The following is a 14,263-nucleotide window of genomic DNA, read 5'->3' as shown; positions in this document are numbered from 1 at the left end:
TCACCTATCGAATTCAAGCAAATCATATCAACATGTTGTTGATATGATTGTTAGCAATACAATAATTGTAATGTTCAACGAACTTATCAAGATCAACAATTAATGTCTAATGTTCAAAACGATTATCAACAACGAACATATCAAGTAACACAGTAACTTCAAATCATCACATATCAACAACAAACATATCACACATTACAATACATATTCGGAAAACAACAACAATGCATAGTACAGATCCAAACATATCAACAATCGAACATATGCATCTAGAACGTACTCAACACACAATCACACAATACGATTTGATTTTTGCTTTCGAACAACAACATATCTATTACAACGGAACATATAAGACAGACAAATCAAACACAGGTATCACAACAAACATATCATACAACAACATTCAAACAACAACATATCAACAACATATCAACAACAACATATCAACAACAACATATCAACAACATATCAACAACAACATATCAACAACAACATCAACAACATATCAACAACAACATATCAACAARGTATGCATCTCAGYCAGTAGGAGGCTCTCTCATCCATTTATATGCAGATGACACAGTCTTATACTCAGCTGGCCCCTCCAKCGGATTTTGTGTTAAACGCTCTACAACAAAGCTTTCTTAGTATCCAACAAGATTTCTCTGTTCTGAACACCTCCAAAACAAAGGWCATGTGGTTTGGTAAGAAGAATGCCCCTCTCCCCACAGGTGTGATTACTACCTCTGAGGGTTTAGAGCTTGAGGTAGTCACCTCATKCAAGTACTTGGGAGTATGGCTAGACGGTACACTGTCCTCTCAGCACATATCAAAGCTGCAGGCTGAGGTTAAATCTAGACTTTGTTTCCTCTATCGTAATCGCTCCTCCTTCAACCCCGCTGCCAAAGTAACCCTGATTCAGATGACCATCCTACCCACTAGGTTACGGAGACATAATTTATCAAATCAAATCAAATTATATTGGTCACATACACATGGTTAGCAGATGTTCATGCGAGTGTAGCGAAATGCTTGTGTTTCTATAGATCGGCAGGTAAGGGTGCTCTCGAGCGGCTAGATGTATTTTTACCATTCGGCCATCAGACTTGCCTCCAATGCTCCTAATAGGACATCACTGCYCTCTATACTCCTCTGTAAACGGGTCATCTCTGTATACTCGTCGCAAGACCCACTGGTTGATGCTTATATAAAATCCCTCTTAGGTCTCACTATCCCCTATATGCAGCCCTCATCCTCCACATACAACACCCGTTCTGCCAGTCACATTCGGTTAAAGGTCCCCAAAGCACACACATCACTGGGTCGCTCGCATTTTCAGTTTAAAGGTTAAATAAATAAAACATTTGACTTGATACAACGACTGGGTCTAATCCTGAATGCTGATTGGTTAAAATCACATTCCAAAATTATGTTGAAATGCCTATTTACTCTGTTCCATCTGACTGCGCAATCCACTGTCTCATCAACCCTGCCAGGAAATTAATAAACTTGATCTCCATTATAAAAAGCATCTAGATATTGTCTCCTATTTCTTTTAGATGAGCATTTGGTTTTCAACAGCAGAGATTTGTATAAACCCGTGTTGTCTGTCTCTCCGACCTTTTCAACATTGTTTCAATATTGAATTGTGATCTCCATCATCATCTCCATCCAAATTGAGCTGGTTGTCATCTCCATCGTTCCATATGAAATGAATGGGTCCGAACGAGACACACAGCAAATTGAGCTGGTTGTCATAGCAACATACCGCACTTTTTTTCTTCAGTTGACTAGCTAAATCGATACAGTGTTGCCAAAACTAAAATGGATGAGTGTAATTTAAAAATATATATTTTCGTGCGACATGACTATGGATGAATGGGAAAAAGATATGGCAAAAATACCCAGGCATGCAGATTTGGAGGATACTGRATTGAATGACCTAGAGAAAAGCTGTGAAGAAACACAGTTAAGAATACAAACTGGGCTGTGCGTTGCTTCGAGGGCTGGCTGGCAGAGCCTGGGTTGGCAGCGTAGCCTAGTGGTTAGAGCGTTGGACTAGTAACCAAAAGGTTGCAAGTTCAAATCCCAGAGCTGACAAGGTACAAATCTGTCGTTCTGCCCCTGAACAAGGCAGTTAACCCACTGTTCCTTAGCCATCATTGGAAATAAGAATTTGTTCTTAACTGACTTGCCTAGTTAAATAAATGTAAAACATTTGTTGACTTCAAAACTGTCACTAAGGAAGAGTTTAACATACTTCTCTGACAGTTTTATGGAAATGTACGAAATAGGAAGGGGGAGCAGTACGGTATAAGTAGCTAAACACACATCGGTCACATCTGGTGCCTTATGAAGGTCAATAAACTTACTCTCTCGAATCATGTATTTCTGGGCAATATCAAACAGCTAAGAAGGCAAGGAAAATATATCACAAACAGCCACCGATAAGGACATGGCCCAGCTCCAAATCTCCCAGGTTCTGAATCTCGGTACACCAAGTGATCTGGTCCAGAAAGTGTGGTTCGACCTCCAGTTACATCTGGGTCGAAGAGGAAAAGAGGGGAACAGACAAAAGCCCAACTCATCCTTAGTAAAAACAGACAGTCTAAAGGCATGTTGTTCACAGCCTGCTTGTGTTATTTCTAAATTGCACTCGTAATTAGGCTACTGGAAAACAGTTTTATATAACAACGCATTCTCTCTCTCTCAGATAGGCCACTCTCGCATATAACGAGGCCACAAAGAATCCTCTCGACCCAAGGGAGAGGGGCAGCAAGTCCAATAGGCGATTCATGTTTGAGCAACCGGGGAACCCACTATGCCCGGTGGCATCACTGGAGAAATATCTATCGAAATGCCCGGAGAACTTCCTTGCATTTTATCTCCACCCAAGGAGAGGAAAGTGTATCGGAGATGCGGTCTGGTACACGTCAGAGCCGACGGGTGTGAACTGCAGGGCAGCGGGAACAACTACATACACAAATCACAGCGTCAGGACCACGACAGTCCAGAAACTGGCCAATGTTGGTTTAGAAGCGAAGGGAGATTATGTCAGTGAGTGGGCATCGGTGCGAAGGTTCGATCCATTGCTACTGGCGGACGTCACTGACAGACAGAAAACTGGTTCAAGTTATTCAGTCAACCTACCAGGGTATATTTACAAACAGGAAACAGGAACTAAAATCATCCACGTGTATTGACCACATCTAATGCTGTAGAAATCTCCTCTAACGCAGTATCAGAACCCGTCAGATGTAGTGATCATAATATAACAGCCAGATCCAGAAAAAAAACTATGTTTCAAAATCTGGACCTAAAATAAATGATCATACAAGAGATTTTGCAATGATTCCTATGTCGAAGATGTAAAAAACAGTTGTTGGTCTGAAGTGTGTAATGAGGAACATCCTGATGCAGCACTGGAAACATTGAAGAAACTGCTTCTTCTGGTTACTGATAGACATGTACCCACCAAGAAACGGACTGTTAGAAACGCCAAATCCACATTGGATAGATGGTGAATTGAAAAAAACTGTATGGCTGAGAGGGATGAGGCAAAGAGAATAGCAAATAAGTCTGACAACACAGCAAACTGGCAAACATACAGCTAATTGAGAAATCACGTAACTAAACTAAACAAAAAGAATAAGAAACTAGACTATGAAACAAAGAGAAATTCTATAAAGAATGATTGTAAAAAGCTCTGTAGTACTTTAAATGAAATTCAAGGCAAAAAAAAAAAAAAACTCGGCTCCATCCTTCATTGAGACAGAGGGCTTGTTCATAACAAAACCTTTTTGATATTGCCAACCACTTTAATAACTTTTTTTGTTGACAAGTTTAGCAAACTGGGGCATGAAATGAAAACAGCTCATGCTGAGCTGTCATAGTCATGCATAACTGACCAAATAATGTAGTGTTGGAGGTCCACAAAGTGGGTGTGGAWGAGGTGTTATTASWTTTCTATCTACAGTATAAATAAGGACAAAGCACCTGGTACTGACCACCTGGATGGTAAATTGCTGAGGTTGGTAGCGGAAGACATTGTGACTCCTGTTTGTCACATCTTCAATTTAAGCCTAGAAGACAGTGTGTGCTCTCAGACATGGATGGGGTCAAAGGTCATTCCACTACCCAAGAATAGCAGAGCACCCTTTAATGGTTCAAACAGCCGACCAATCAGCCTGTTACAAGTGCTTAGCACTAATGCAAATTAAWTACTTAAAAATCATACAATGTGATTTTCTGMATTTTTGTTTTAGATTCCGTCTCTCACAGTTGAAGTGTACCTATGATAAAAATTACAGACCACTACACGCTTTGTAAGTAGGAAAACCTGCAAAATCAGCAGTGTGTCAAAAACTTGTTCTCATTTAAGTCATTTAGCAGACGCTCTTATCCAGAGCGACTTACAAATTGGAAAGTTCATACATATTCATCCTGGTCCCCCCGTGGGGAATGAACCCACAACCCTGGTGTTGCAAGCGCCATGCTCTACCAACTGAGCCACACGGGACCACACTGTATATATTTTTTTCCCTTTAATTAACTAGGCAAGTCAGTTAAGAACAAACTCTTATTTACAATGACGGCCTACAAAACAAATTAACAACAGACRATCAGCATGCTTATAGGGAAGGGTACTCAACGGCTGAAAGAAATTGATAGTAAGGAGACTGTGGGAGCTGTTCTGTTAGACTTCAGTGCAGATTTTGGTGTCATTGATAATAACGTATTGTTGAAAAAATGTCGGTGTTATGACTCTGCATCCTCTGCCTTATTATGGATTGCGAGTTACCTATCTAATATAACACAGAGGGTTTATTGGGAGTTACCTATCTAATATAACACAGAGGGTTTATTGACAGTTACCTATCTAATATAACACGAGGGTTTATTGACAGTTACCTATCTAATATACACAGAGGGTTTATTGACAGTTCCTATCTAATATAACACAGAGGGTTTATTGACAGTTACCTATCTAATATAACACAGAGGGTTTATTGACAGTTACCTATCTAATATAACACAGAGGGTTTATTGACAGTTACCTATCTAATATAACACAGAGGGTTTATTGAGTTACCTATCTATATAAGCAGAGGTTTATTGACAGTACCTATCTAATATAACACAGAGGGTTTATTGACAGTTACCTATCTAATATAACACAGAGGGTTTATTGACAGTTACCTATCTAATATAACACAGAGGGTTATTGACAGTTACCTATCTAATATAACACAGAGGGTTTATTGGGAGTTACCTATCTAATATAACACAGAGGGTTTATTGACAGTTACCTATCTAATATAACACGAGGGTTTATTGACAGTTACCTATCTAATATAAACAGAGGGTTTATTGACAGTTACCTATCTAATATAACACAGAGGGTTTATTGACAGTTACCTATCTAATATAACACAGAGGGTTTATTGGGAGTTACCTATCTAAATAACACAGAGGGTTTATTGACAGTTACCTATCTAATATAACACAGAGGGTTTATTGACAGTTACCTATCTAATTAACACAGAGGGTTTATTGGGAGTTACCTATCTAATATAAACATAGAGGGTTTATTGACAGTTCCTATCTAATATACAAGAGGGTTTATTGACAGTTACCTATCTAATATAACACAGAGGGTTTTTGACAGTTACCTATCTAATATAACACAGAGGTTTATTGGAGTTACCTATCTAATATAACACAGAGGGTTTATTGACAGTTACCTATCTAATAGAACACAGAGGGTTTATTGACAGTTACCTATCTAATATACCACAGAGGTTTATTGGGAGTTACCTATCTAATATAACACAGAGGGTTTATTGACAGTTACCTATCTAAATAACACAGAGGTTTTATTGGGAGTTACCTATCTAATATAACACAGAGGGTTTATTGACAGTTACCTATCTAATAGAACACAGAGGGTTTATTGACAGTTACCTATCTAATATAACACAGAGGGTTTATTGGGAGTTACCTATCTAATATAACACAGAGGGTTTATTGACAGTTACCTATCTAATATAACACAGAGGGTTTATTGGAGTTACCTACTAATATAACACAGAGGGTTTATTGACAGTTACCTATCTAATATAACACAGAGGTTTATTGGGAGTTACCTATCTACATACACAGAGGGTTTATTGACAGTTACCTATCTAATATAAGTCAGAGGGTTTATTGACAGTTACCTATCTAATATAACACAAAGGGTTATTGGGAGTTACCTATCTATATAACACAGAGGGTTTATTGGGAGTTACCTATCTAATAGAACACAGAGGGTTTATTGACAGTTACCTATCTAATATAACACAGCGGGTTTATTGGGAGTTACCTATCTAACATAACACAGAGGGTTTATTGACAGTTACCTATCTATATATAAGTCAGAGGGTTTATTGACAGTTACCTATCTAATATAACACAAGGGTTTATTGGGAGTTACCTATCTAATATAACACAGAGGGTTTATTGGGAGTTACCTATCTAATAGAACACGAGGGTTTATTGGACAGTTACCTATCTAATATAACACAGCGGGTTTATTGGAGTTACCTATCTAATATAACACAGAGGGTTTATTGGGGTTACCTATCTAATATAACACAGCAGGGAGTTTATTGGGAGTTACCTATCTAAATAACACAGCGGGTTTAATCTGGGAGTTACCTATCTAATATAACACAGAGGGTTTATTGACAGTTACCTATCTAATATAACACAGCGGGTTTATTGGGAGTTACCTATCTAACAGAAAACATAAGGTTTTCTTTAATGGAAACCTCTCAATCAAATTCAGTTACGTTGTGTCCCGCAAGGCAGCTGGCTTGGGCCATTGTTTTCTCTTTTTATTAATGACCTTCAGCTTACCTTAAAGCCTGTGTGTCTGTGTACACTGAAGACTCCACCGRATACACGTTGGCTGCAACAGTAAAATAACTAACTGACTCCCTTAACATACAGCTCCAGTCAGTTTTAGAATGTGTAACTAGCAATAGGCTGGAGCTAAATATCTCAAAAAACAAAAAGCATAATTTTTTGGGGACAAATCCCTCGCTCAACTCTATTATTGTAGAGACTCTAGATAGAAAGCTTGTATGGTCAAAACATATAGACTCAATGGTTGCTAAAACATATAGACTTCAATGGTTGCTAAAATGTGAAGAGGTATGTCCATGATACGGCTGTCGCTCTACCTTCTTGACATCTCAGTCGACTAGACAGATCCTTCAGGTCCTAGTTTTGTCACACCTGGACTATTGCAGGGCTGTGTGGTCATGTGTGYCAAAGAGGGACATTGGTAAATTGCAGTTGGTCCAAAACAAAGCAGCACGTATCACACTTAGATGCATACGGAGGAAAAGTGTCAGTATTAATGCATGTAAGTCTCTCCTGGCTCAAGGTTGAGGAGAGATTGACAGTCATCATTATTGGTCTTTGTGTGAGGTATCGATGTGTTGAAGGAACCAAACTGTTCAAGCAGTTGACACACAGTTCAGACACTCATCAGTACAACACAAGACATGTAACCAGAGGTCTCTTCACAGTCCCCGAGGTCCAGAACAGAGGCTTGGAAAAACACAGAATTAAGTAGAACTCTCAGAAAGCCCAAGTAACTCAAGCTAGCAATAGAAAACTGTTTCAAAAACCAGACCAAAGTACACCTTACTGCATTACGGGGACTGAGAAGAGACACAGCTATTTTATATATATTGTATTGTAATCTGCACTGTATTAAATCAAATTAAATTGTATTAGTCACTTGTGCCGAGTACAACAGGTGTAGACCTTACAGCGAAATGTTTACTTACGAGCCCCTAACCAACAYTGCAGTTTCAAAAAAATACAGATAAGAATAAGAGATAAAAGTAACAAATAATTAAAGAGCAGCAGTGAAATAACAATAGCGAGACTATATACAAGGGGGTACTGATACAGAGTCAATGTGTGGGGGCACCGGTTATTTGAGGCTCGAGGTCAGGGCAGGCTGAACAGATTGGAACCGGGAGGGCTAGAAAACAGAGAATAGGAAAAACAGGAGCATGGGGAAAAAAKCGCTGGAAGGCTTGACAAGACAAACTGGCAACAGACAAACAGGGAACACAGGTATAAATYCACAGGGGATAATGGGGAAAATGTGCGAGACCTGGATGAGGGTGGAGACAAGCACAAAGACAGGTGAAACAGATCAGGGTGGGACAATTATGTCATGTTTCATGTGGACCCCAGGAAGAGTAGTTGCTGCTTTTGCTGATTTTGGCTAATGGGGATCCTGATGAACACCTAATACAAAATACCTGTAGGTTGGTCTCTTGATCAAATCAAATCAAATTGTATTTGTCACATACACATGGTTAGCAGATGTTAATGCGAGTGTAGTGAAATGCTTGTGCTTCTAGTTCCGACAATGCAGTAATAACCAAAGTAATAACCAATGAGTAATCTAACCTAACAATTCCACAACTACTACCTTATACACACAAGTGTAAAGGGATAAAGAATATGTACATAAAGATATATGAATGAGCGATGGTACAGAACGGGCATAGGCAAGATGCAGTAGATAGTATAGAGTACAGTATATACATATGAGATGAGTAATGTAGGGTATATAAACATAAAGTGGCATAGTTTAAAGATGGCAAGATGCAGTAGATGATATAGGGTACAGTATATACATATACATATGAGATGAGTAATGTATGGTATGTAAACATTATATTAAGTGGCATTGTTTAAAGTGGCTAGTGATACATTTTTACAWACATTTCCATCAATTCCCATTATTAAAGTGGCTGGAGTTGAGTCAGTATGTTGGCAGCAGCCACTAAATGTTAGTGGTGGCTGTTTAACAGTCTGATGGCCTTGAGATAGAAGCTGTTTTTCAGTCTRTCGGTCCCTGCTTTGATTCACCTGTACTGACCTCGCCTTCTGGATGATAGCGGGGTGAACAGGCAGTGGCTCGGGTGGTTGTTGTCCTTGATGATCTTTATGGCCTTCCTGTGACATCGGGTGGTGTAGGTGTCCTGGAGGGCAGGTAGTTTGCCCCCGGTGATGCGTTGTGCAGACCTCACTACCCTCTGGAGAGCCTTACGGTTGTGGGCGGAGCAGTTGCCGTACCAGACGGTGATACAGCCCGACAGGATGCTCTCGATTGCGCATCTGTAGAAGTTTGTGAGTGCTTTTGGTCCGTGATGTGTACGCCGAGGAACTTAAAACTTACTACCCTCTCCACTACTATCCTGTCGATGTGGATAAGGGGGTGCTCCCTCTGCTGTTTCCTGAAGTCKACAATCATCTCCTTTGTTTTGTTGACGTTGAGTGTGAGGTTATTTTCCTGACACCACACTCCGAGGGCCCTCACCTCCTCCCTGTAGGCCGTCTCGTCGTTGTTGGTAATCAAGCCTACCACTGTAGCGTCGTCCGCAAACTTGATGATTGAGTTGGAGGCGTGCATGGCCACGCAGTCGTGGGTGAACAGGGAGTACAGGAGAGGGCCCAGAAAGCACCCTTGTGGGAACCCAGTGTTGAGGATCAGCGGGGTGGAGATGTTGTTACCTACCCTCACCACCTGGGGGCGGCCCGTCAGGAAGTCCAGTACCCAGTTGCACAGGGCGGGGCATTGCGAGGGTTAACACAATTAAATGTTTTACTCACCTCGGCTGCAGTGAAGGAGAGCCAGCAGGCTTTGGTAGCGGGCCGTGTCAGTGGCACTGTATTGTCCTCAAAGCGAGCAAAGAAGTTATTTAGTCTTTCTGGGAGCAAGACATCCTGGTCCGCGACGGGGCTGGTTTAATTTTTGTAATCCGTGATTGACTGTAGACCATGCCACATACCTCTTGTGTCTGAGCTGTTGAATTGCGACTCTACTTTGTCTCTATACTGGCACTTAGCTTGTTTGATTGCCTTGCGGAGAGAATAGCTACACTGTTTGTATTCGGTCATGTTTCCGGTCACCTTGCCCTGGTTAAAAGCAMTGGTTCGCGCTTTCAGTTTCGCGCGAATGCTGCCATCAATCCACGGTTTCTGGTTTGGTAATGTTTTAATCGTTGCTGTGGGTATAACGTTGTCGATGCACTTTCTAATGAACTCGCTCACCGAATCAGCGTATTCGTCAATGTTGTTGTTGGACGKAATGCGGAACATATCCCAATCCACGTGATCGAAGCAGTCTTGAAGCGTGGAATCAGATTGGTCGGACCAGCGTTGAACAGACCTGAGCGCGGGAGCTTCTTGTTTTAGTTTCTGTTTGTAGGCTGGAAGCAACAAAATGGAGTCGTGGTCAGCTTTTCCGAAAGGAGGGCGGGGGAGGGCCTTATATGCGTRGRGGAAGTTAGAATAACAYTGATCCAGGGWTTTACCAGCCCTGGTASCACAATCGATATGCTGATAGAATTTAGGGAGTTTTGTTTTCAGATTAGCCTTGTTAAAATCCCCTGCTACAATGAATGCAGCCTCAGGATGTGTGGTTTCCAGTTCACATAGAGTCAGATAAATTTTGTTCAGGGCCATCGATGTGTCTGCTTGGGGGCGAATATATACGGCTGTGATTATAATCTTGGTAGATAATGTGGTCGACATTTGATTGTGAGGAATTTTAAGTCAGGTGAACAGAATGACTTGAGTTCCTGTATGTTGTTATGATCACACCACGTCTCGTTAATCATATGTTGTTATGATCACACCACGTCTCGTTAATCATAAGGCATACCTCCCCACCCCTGTTCTTACCAGAAAGATGTTTGTTTCTGTCGGCGCGATGCGTGAAGAAACCAGCTGGCTGCACCGACTCCGTTAGCGTCTCTCGAGTGAGCCATGTTTCCGTGAAGCAAAGKACGTTACAGTCTCTGATGTCTCTCTGAAATGCTACCCTTGCTRGGATTTCATCAACCTTGTTGTCAAGAGACTGGACATTGGCGAGTAGTATGGTAGGGAGTGGAGCGCGATGTGCCCGTCTCCGGAGCCTGACCAGAAGACCGCTTCGTTTGCCCCTTTTACGGCGTTGTTGTTTAGGGTCGCCGGCTGGGATCCGATCCATTGTACTGGGTGGAAGGCAAAACACAGGATCCGCTTCGGGAGAGTCATATTCCTGGTCGTAATGATGGTGAGTTGGCGTTGCTCTTATATTCAGTAGTTCCTCCCAACTGTATGTAATGAAACCTAAGATTACCTGGGGTACCAATGTAAGAAATAACACGTAAAAAAACTAAACACTGCATAGTTTCCTAGGAACGCGAAGCGAGGCGGCCATCTCTGTCGGCGCCGGAAGTAGATGTTGATAGACTAGTCGACCTGTAGGTTAGTCTCTTGATAGACTAGTGGACCTGTAGGTCAGTCTCTTGACAGACTAAACTACCTGCAGGTTAGTCTTTTGACAGACTAGTCTACCTGCAGGTTAGTCTCTTGATAGACTAGTCAACCTGTAGGTTAGTCTCTTGACAGACTAGTCTACCTGCAGGTTAGTCTCTTGACAGACTAGTCTACCTGCATGTTAGCCTCTTGACGGACTTGTCAACCTGCAGGTTAGTCACTTGATAGACTTGTCAACCTGCAAGTTAGTCACTTGATAGACTTGTCAACCTGCAGGTTAATCGCTTGATAGACTTGTCAACCTGCAGGTTAGTCACTTGATAGACTTGTCAACCTGCAGGTTAGTCTCTCTCCTCTCTCTCTCTGCTGTCATCTCATCCAGCTCCTGGTTCTGCAAGTGTGATTGTACAGCCCAAACACACAGCACTGTGCAATATAGCAACCCCCAATACACGTTCCGTGCTATGCTCTCTGCTCTCGGTTTTCTCTGCATTGTATAGTACAGCCCGAACAGACAACACGGAGCAACAGCACCGAACATGTTGTCTCAGTCAGTACGACTCAAAACACATAACACAGTACATAGCAAATAAACCCCCTCTCTCTGCTCTCTGTTGTCTCTCTTCTCAGTTCATTGACGGTGCCAAACCACACCAGATCAAACCAGACCAGAGATATATTGGAAAGAAGAAAGGAACGGTGGAGAGCGGACTGTAATTACAATGTCCTAAAAATAAATAAAATAATGAAAGGAAAGAAAGAGAGTGGTCTTCTGCTCTTTCTTATGGCTGTGTGATTCTGTTCTTCATCCTCTGTGTTTCATGGCAAGCTATAGGTGATAATTTCCTCTGTCTGACTTCTTCCTATGGCATTATGACCGTAAAGCCTGTTTCATTGTTTGTGACTTGTTAACACTATAATAATTTTAGTTATTTTCTGTGCTGTGTACCCCCAAGGCCAAAAAGTAAAGGTCTGCCTACGCCAACACGAAACGTAGGTCAATGACTTTGTTAGATAAGTCTATCCGGTAAATAGAGAGTAAATAYAACATCCAGTAATGATATAATTTGGTAAATATTAACCAAACATTCTAATTTAAGTGCCCTAGCACAGGTCCCTTTTTTCACAAACCTAATTCCACACCTAAGTGGTAAGCAACTGATAAACTGAAGACGTTGGGAGTCCAGGTATAGAATGAAGGGTGCTGTAGCTTTGCTGGTGTTGCTGTGCGGCGGTCTGACTGCGGTTATGATTACAACCCCAGAAAACGAAGACAAAAACTGCCCGTCTGTCATGTGCGACACGCTGAGCAAGATTGAAGTCCTGGAGAACCGGCTTGCAGCTGCTGAGCGCCAGGTGGAGACACTGAARGCTAAAGCAGGTGGATACTTTCTTCACTGTTTTAACATGGGCTTACTGAATTAATCAACTGCCGAGTCCTATAGTTGTAACACGTGTCATTTTGTGTCTGACAGAAACGAAGGTGGCGTTCTCAGCTGGATTTGGGGGTACTGGATACTATGGACCTTTCAATGTTGACAAAACGCTTGTCTATGAAACGGTCTACACCAACCTTGGCAACGCTTACAACGCGGCAACAGGTTAAGTCATCGTGCTTATATTAAACTATTATGTCTTCTTCTCTTTCTCCTTCTTCTTCTCCTTCTTAATTTATGATCAACATCTTCCCACATTAAATAGTGTGCAATTTTTCATCCAGGCATCTTCACAGCGCCAGTGGCAGGAGTCTATCACTTTAGCGTCTATCACCATTCAGGACCAGGTCGCCGCTCAGACTCCATGCTGTACAAGAACAAAGAACAAATCGTATTTATTTCTGCTATGAACAAGGACGGCTCCTACAACGGATCTAATGGTATCATACTGCAGCTGGAGGAGGGAGATGTGGTATATGTTGTTTTGAAGGATAATTCATGGATCTGGGACCATGTGAGCAAAGGTGGTGCCAATGGATGGTGCCACTTCAACGGCATTTTGCTGTTTGCTCAATAAACCTCAGCGGAATATGTACAGTGGGGAGAACAAGTATTTGATACACTGCCGATTTTGCAGGTTTTCCTACTTACAAGGAAAGGCCCCTGTAATGTCACCTCTTTATTTCGAATCCTGGTGGAGTAACTGTAAAAAATTAAAAAGTTCAAATAATTTAAATTAAAAAAAGAAAAAATTTTTTTATATTTTTTCTCTTCGCTGATTGCCTTACTTTGTAATTTTAGGCCCATCTAGAAACCTGATTACGTACTTGTAGTTAATCTTTTTTAAGTTAGGTCTTGGAGTGCCCTTGGTTTTATTTGAAACGAGTCATAAGCCGGGTCTACTAGTTTTCTTTATTTGCATGATCATGTGCTCCACCTTTCCTAGAGCTTGGTTGTGGAAAAGTCCATTGTGTATTTTATTTCTGTATTTTGAAAGTTTCATTGTGTGTTGCCAACCCTTGTCTGAGCTCCATAAATACCGGCTCGCTCCGGCAAAAACGGAAGATCCCCCTATGGTTGTCTTGTCTCCCGTCTTCATATCATCCCCCCCCATCCTCTCATGAACTACGTAGTCTAGATAGGCGCTGCACCCACTCGTTGTCTGGTCCCTCCCCCACTAAAAAAGTCTCCTACTCTACAGGAGTTATTACCTGCTGTAAAAGACGATAAAAAAAGGTGCCCTTCCAATGTGTTGTCTGTCCCCACCCCCCCCCCCCCACGAGTCCTCTCTGTAGCTAGGTCTAGGATAGGCCCATGTTGTCTGTTCCCTCCCCACAGTCTATGCTGTCTACAGGCTCATAGGATAGGCCTCCATGTTGTCTGTCCCCACCCCCCGCCCCACAGTCTCTCTGTACTAGGTCTAGGTATAGGAGCCCCATGGGGTGTCTTGTCCTCTTATCCCCGGCACAAGATGCATCTCCTTC

At 41.7% G+C, this 14,263-nt stretch overlaps 1 protein-coding gene across 1 annotated transcript; it reads left to right on the top strand.

Moving 5' to 3' along the window:
• The first annotated feature begins 12,455 nt into the window (after positions 1-12,455).
• LOC112069208 (complement C1q-like protein 4) lies at positions 12,456-13,374 on the top strand. The gene is made up of 3 exons (XM_024136497.2): positions 12,456-12,724; positions 12,819-12,944; positions 13,064-13,374. Exons 1-3 carry the CDS (start codon positions 12,538-12,540, stop codon positions 13,354-13,356), a joined length of 606 nt encoding a protein of 201 aa, XP_023992265.1. The 5' UTR covers positions 12,456-12,537; the 3' UTR covers positions 13,357-13,374.
• Positions 13,375-14,263: the final 889 nt, after the last annotated feature.

The sequence above is a fragment of the Salvelinus sp. IW2-2015 genome, unplaced genomic scaffold, assembly GCF_002910315.2.
Source record: "Salvelinus sp. IW2-2015 unplaced genomic scaffold, ASM291031v2 Un_scaffold932, whole genome shotgun sequence".
NCBI lineage: Eukaryota > Metazoa > Chordata > Actinopteri > Salmoniformes > Salmonidae > Salvelinus > Salvelinus sp. IW2-2015.
Note: the sequence above shows the minus strand (reverse complement) of the source record. Positions and strands in the feature narration are given on the sequence as shown.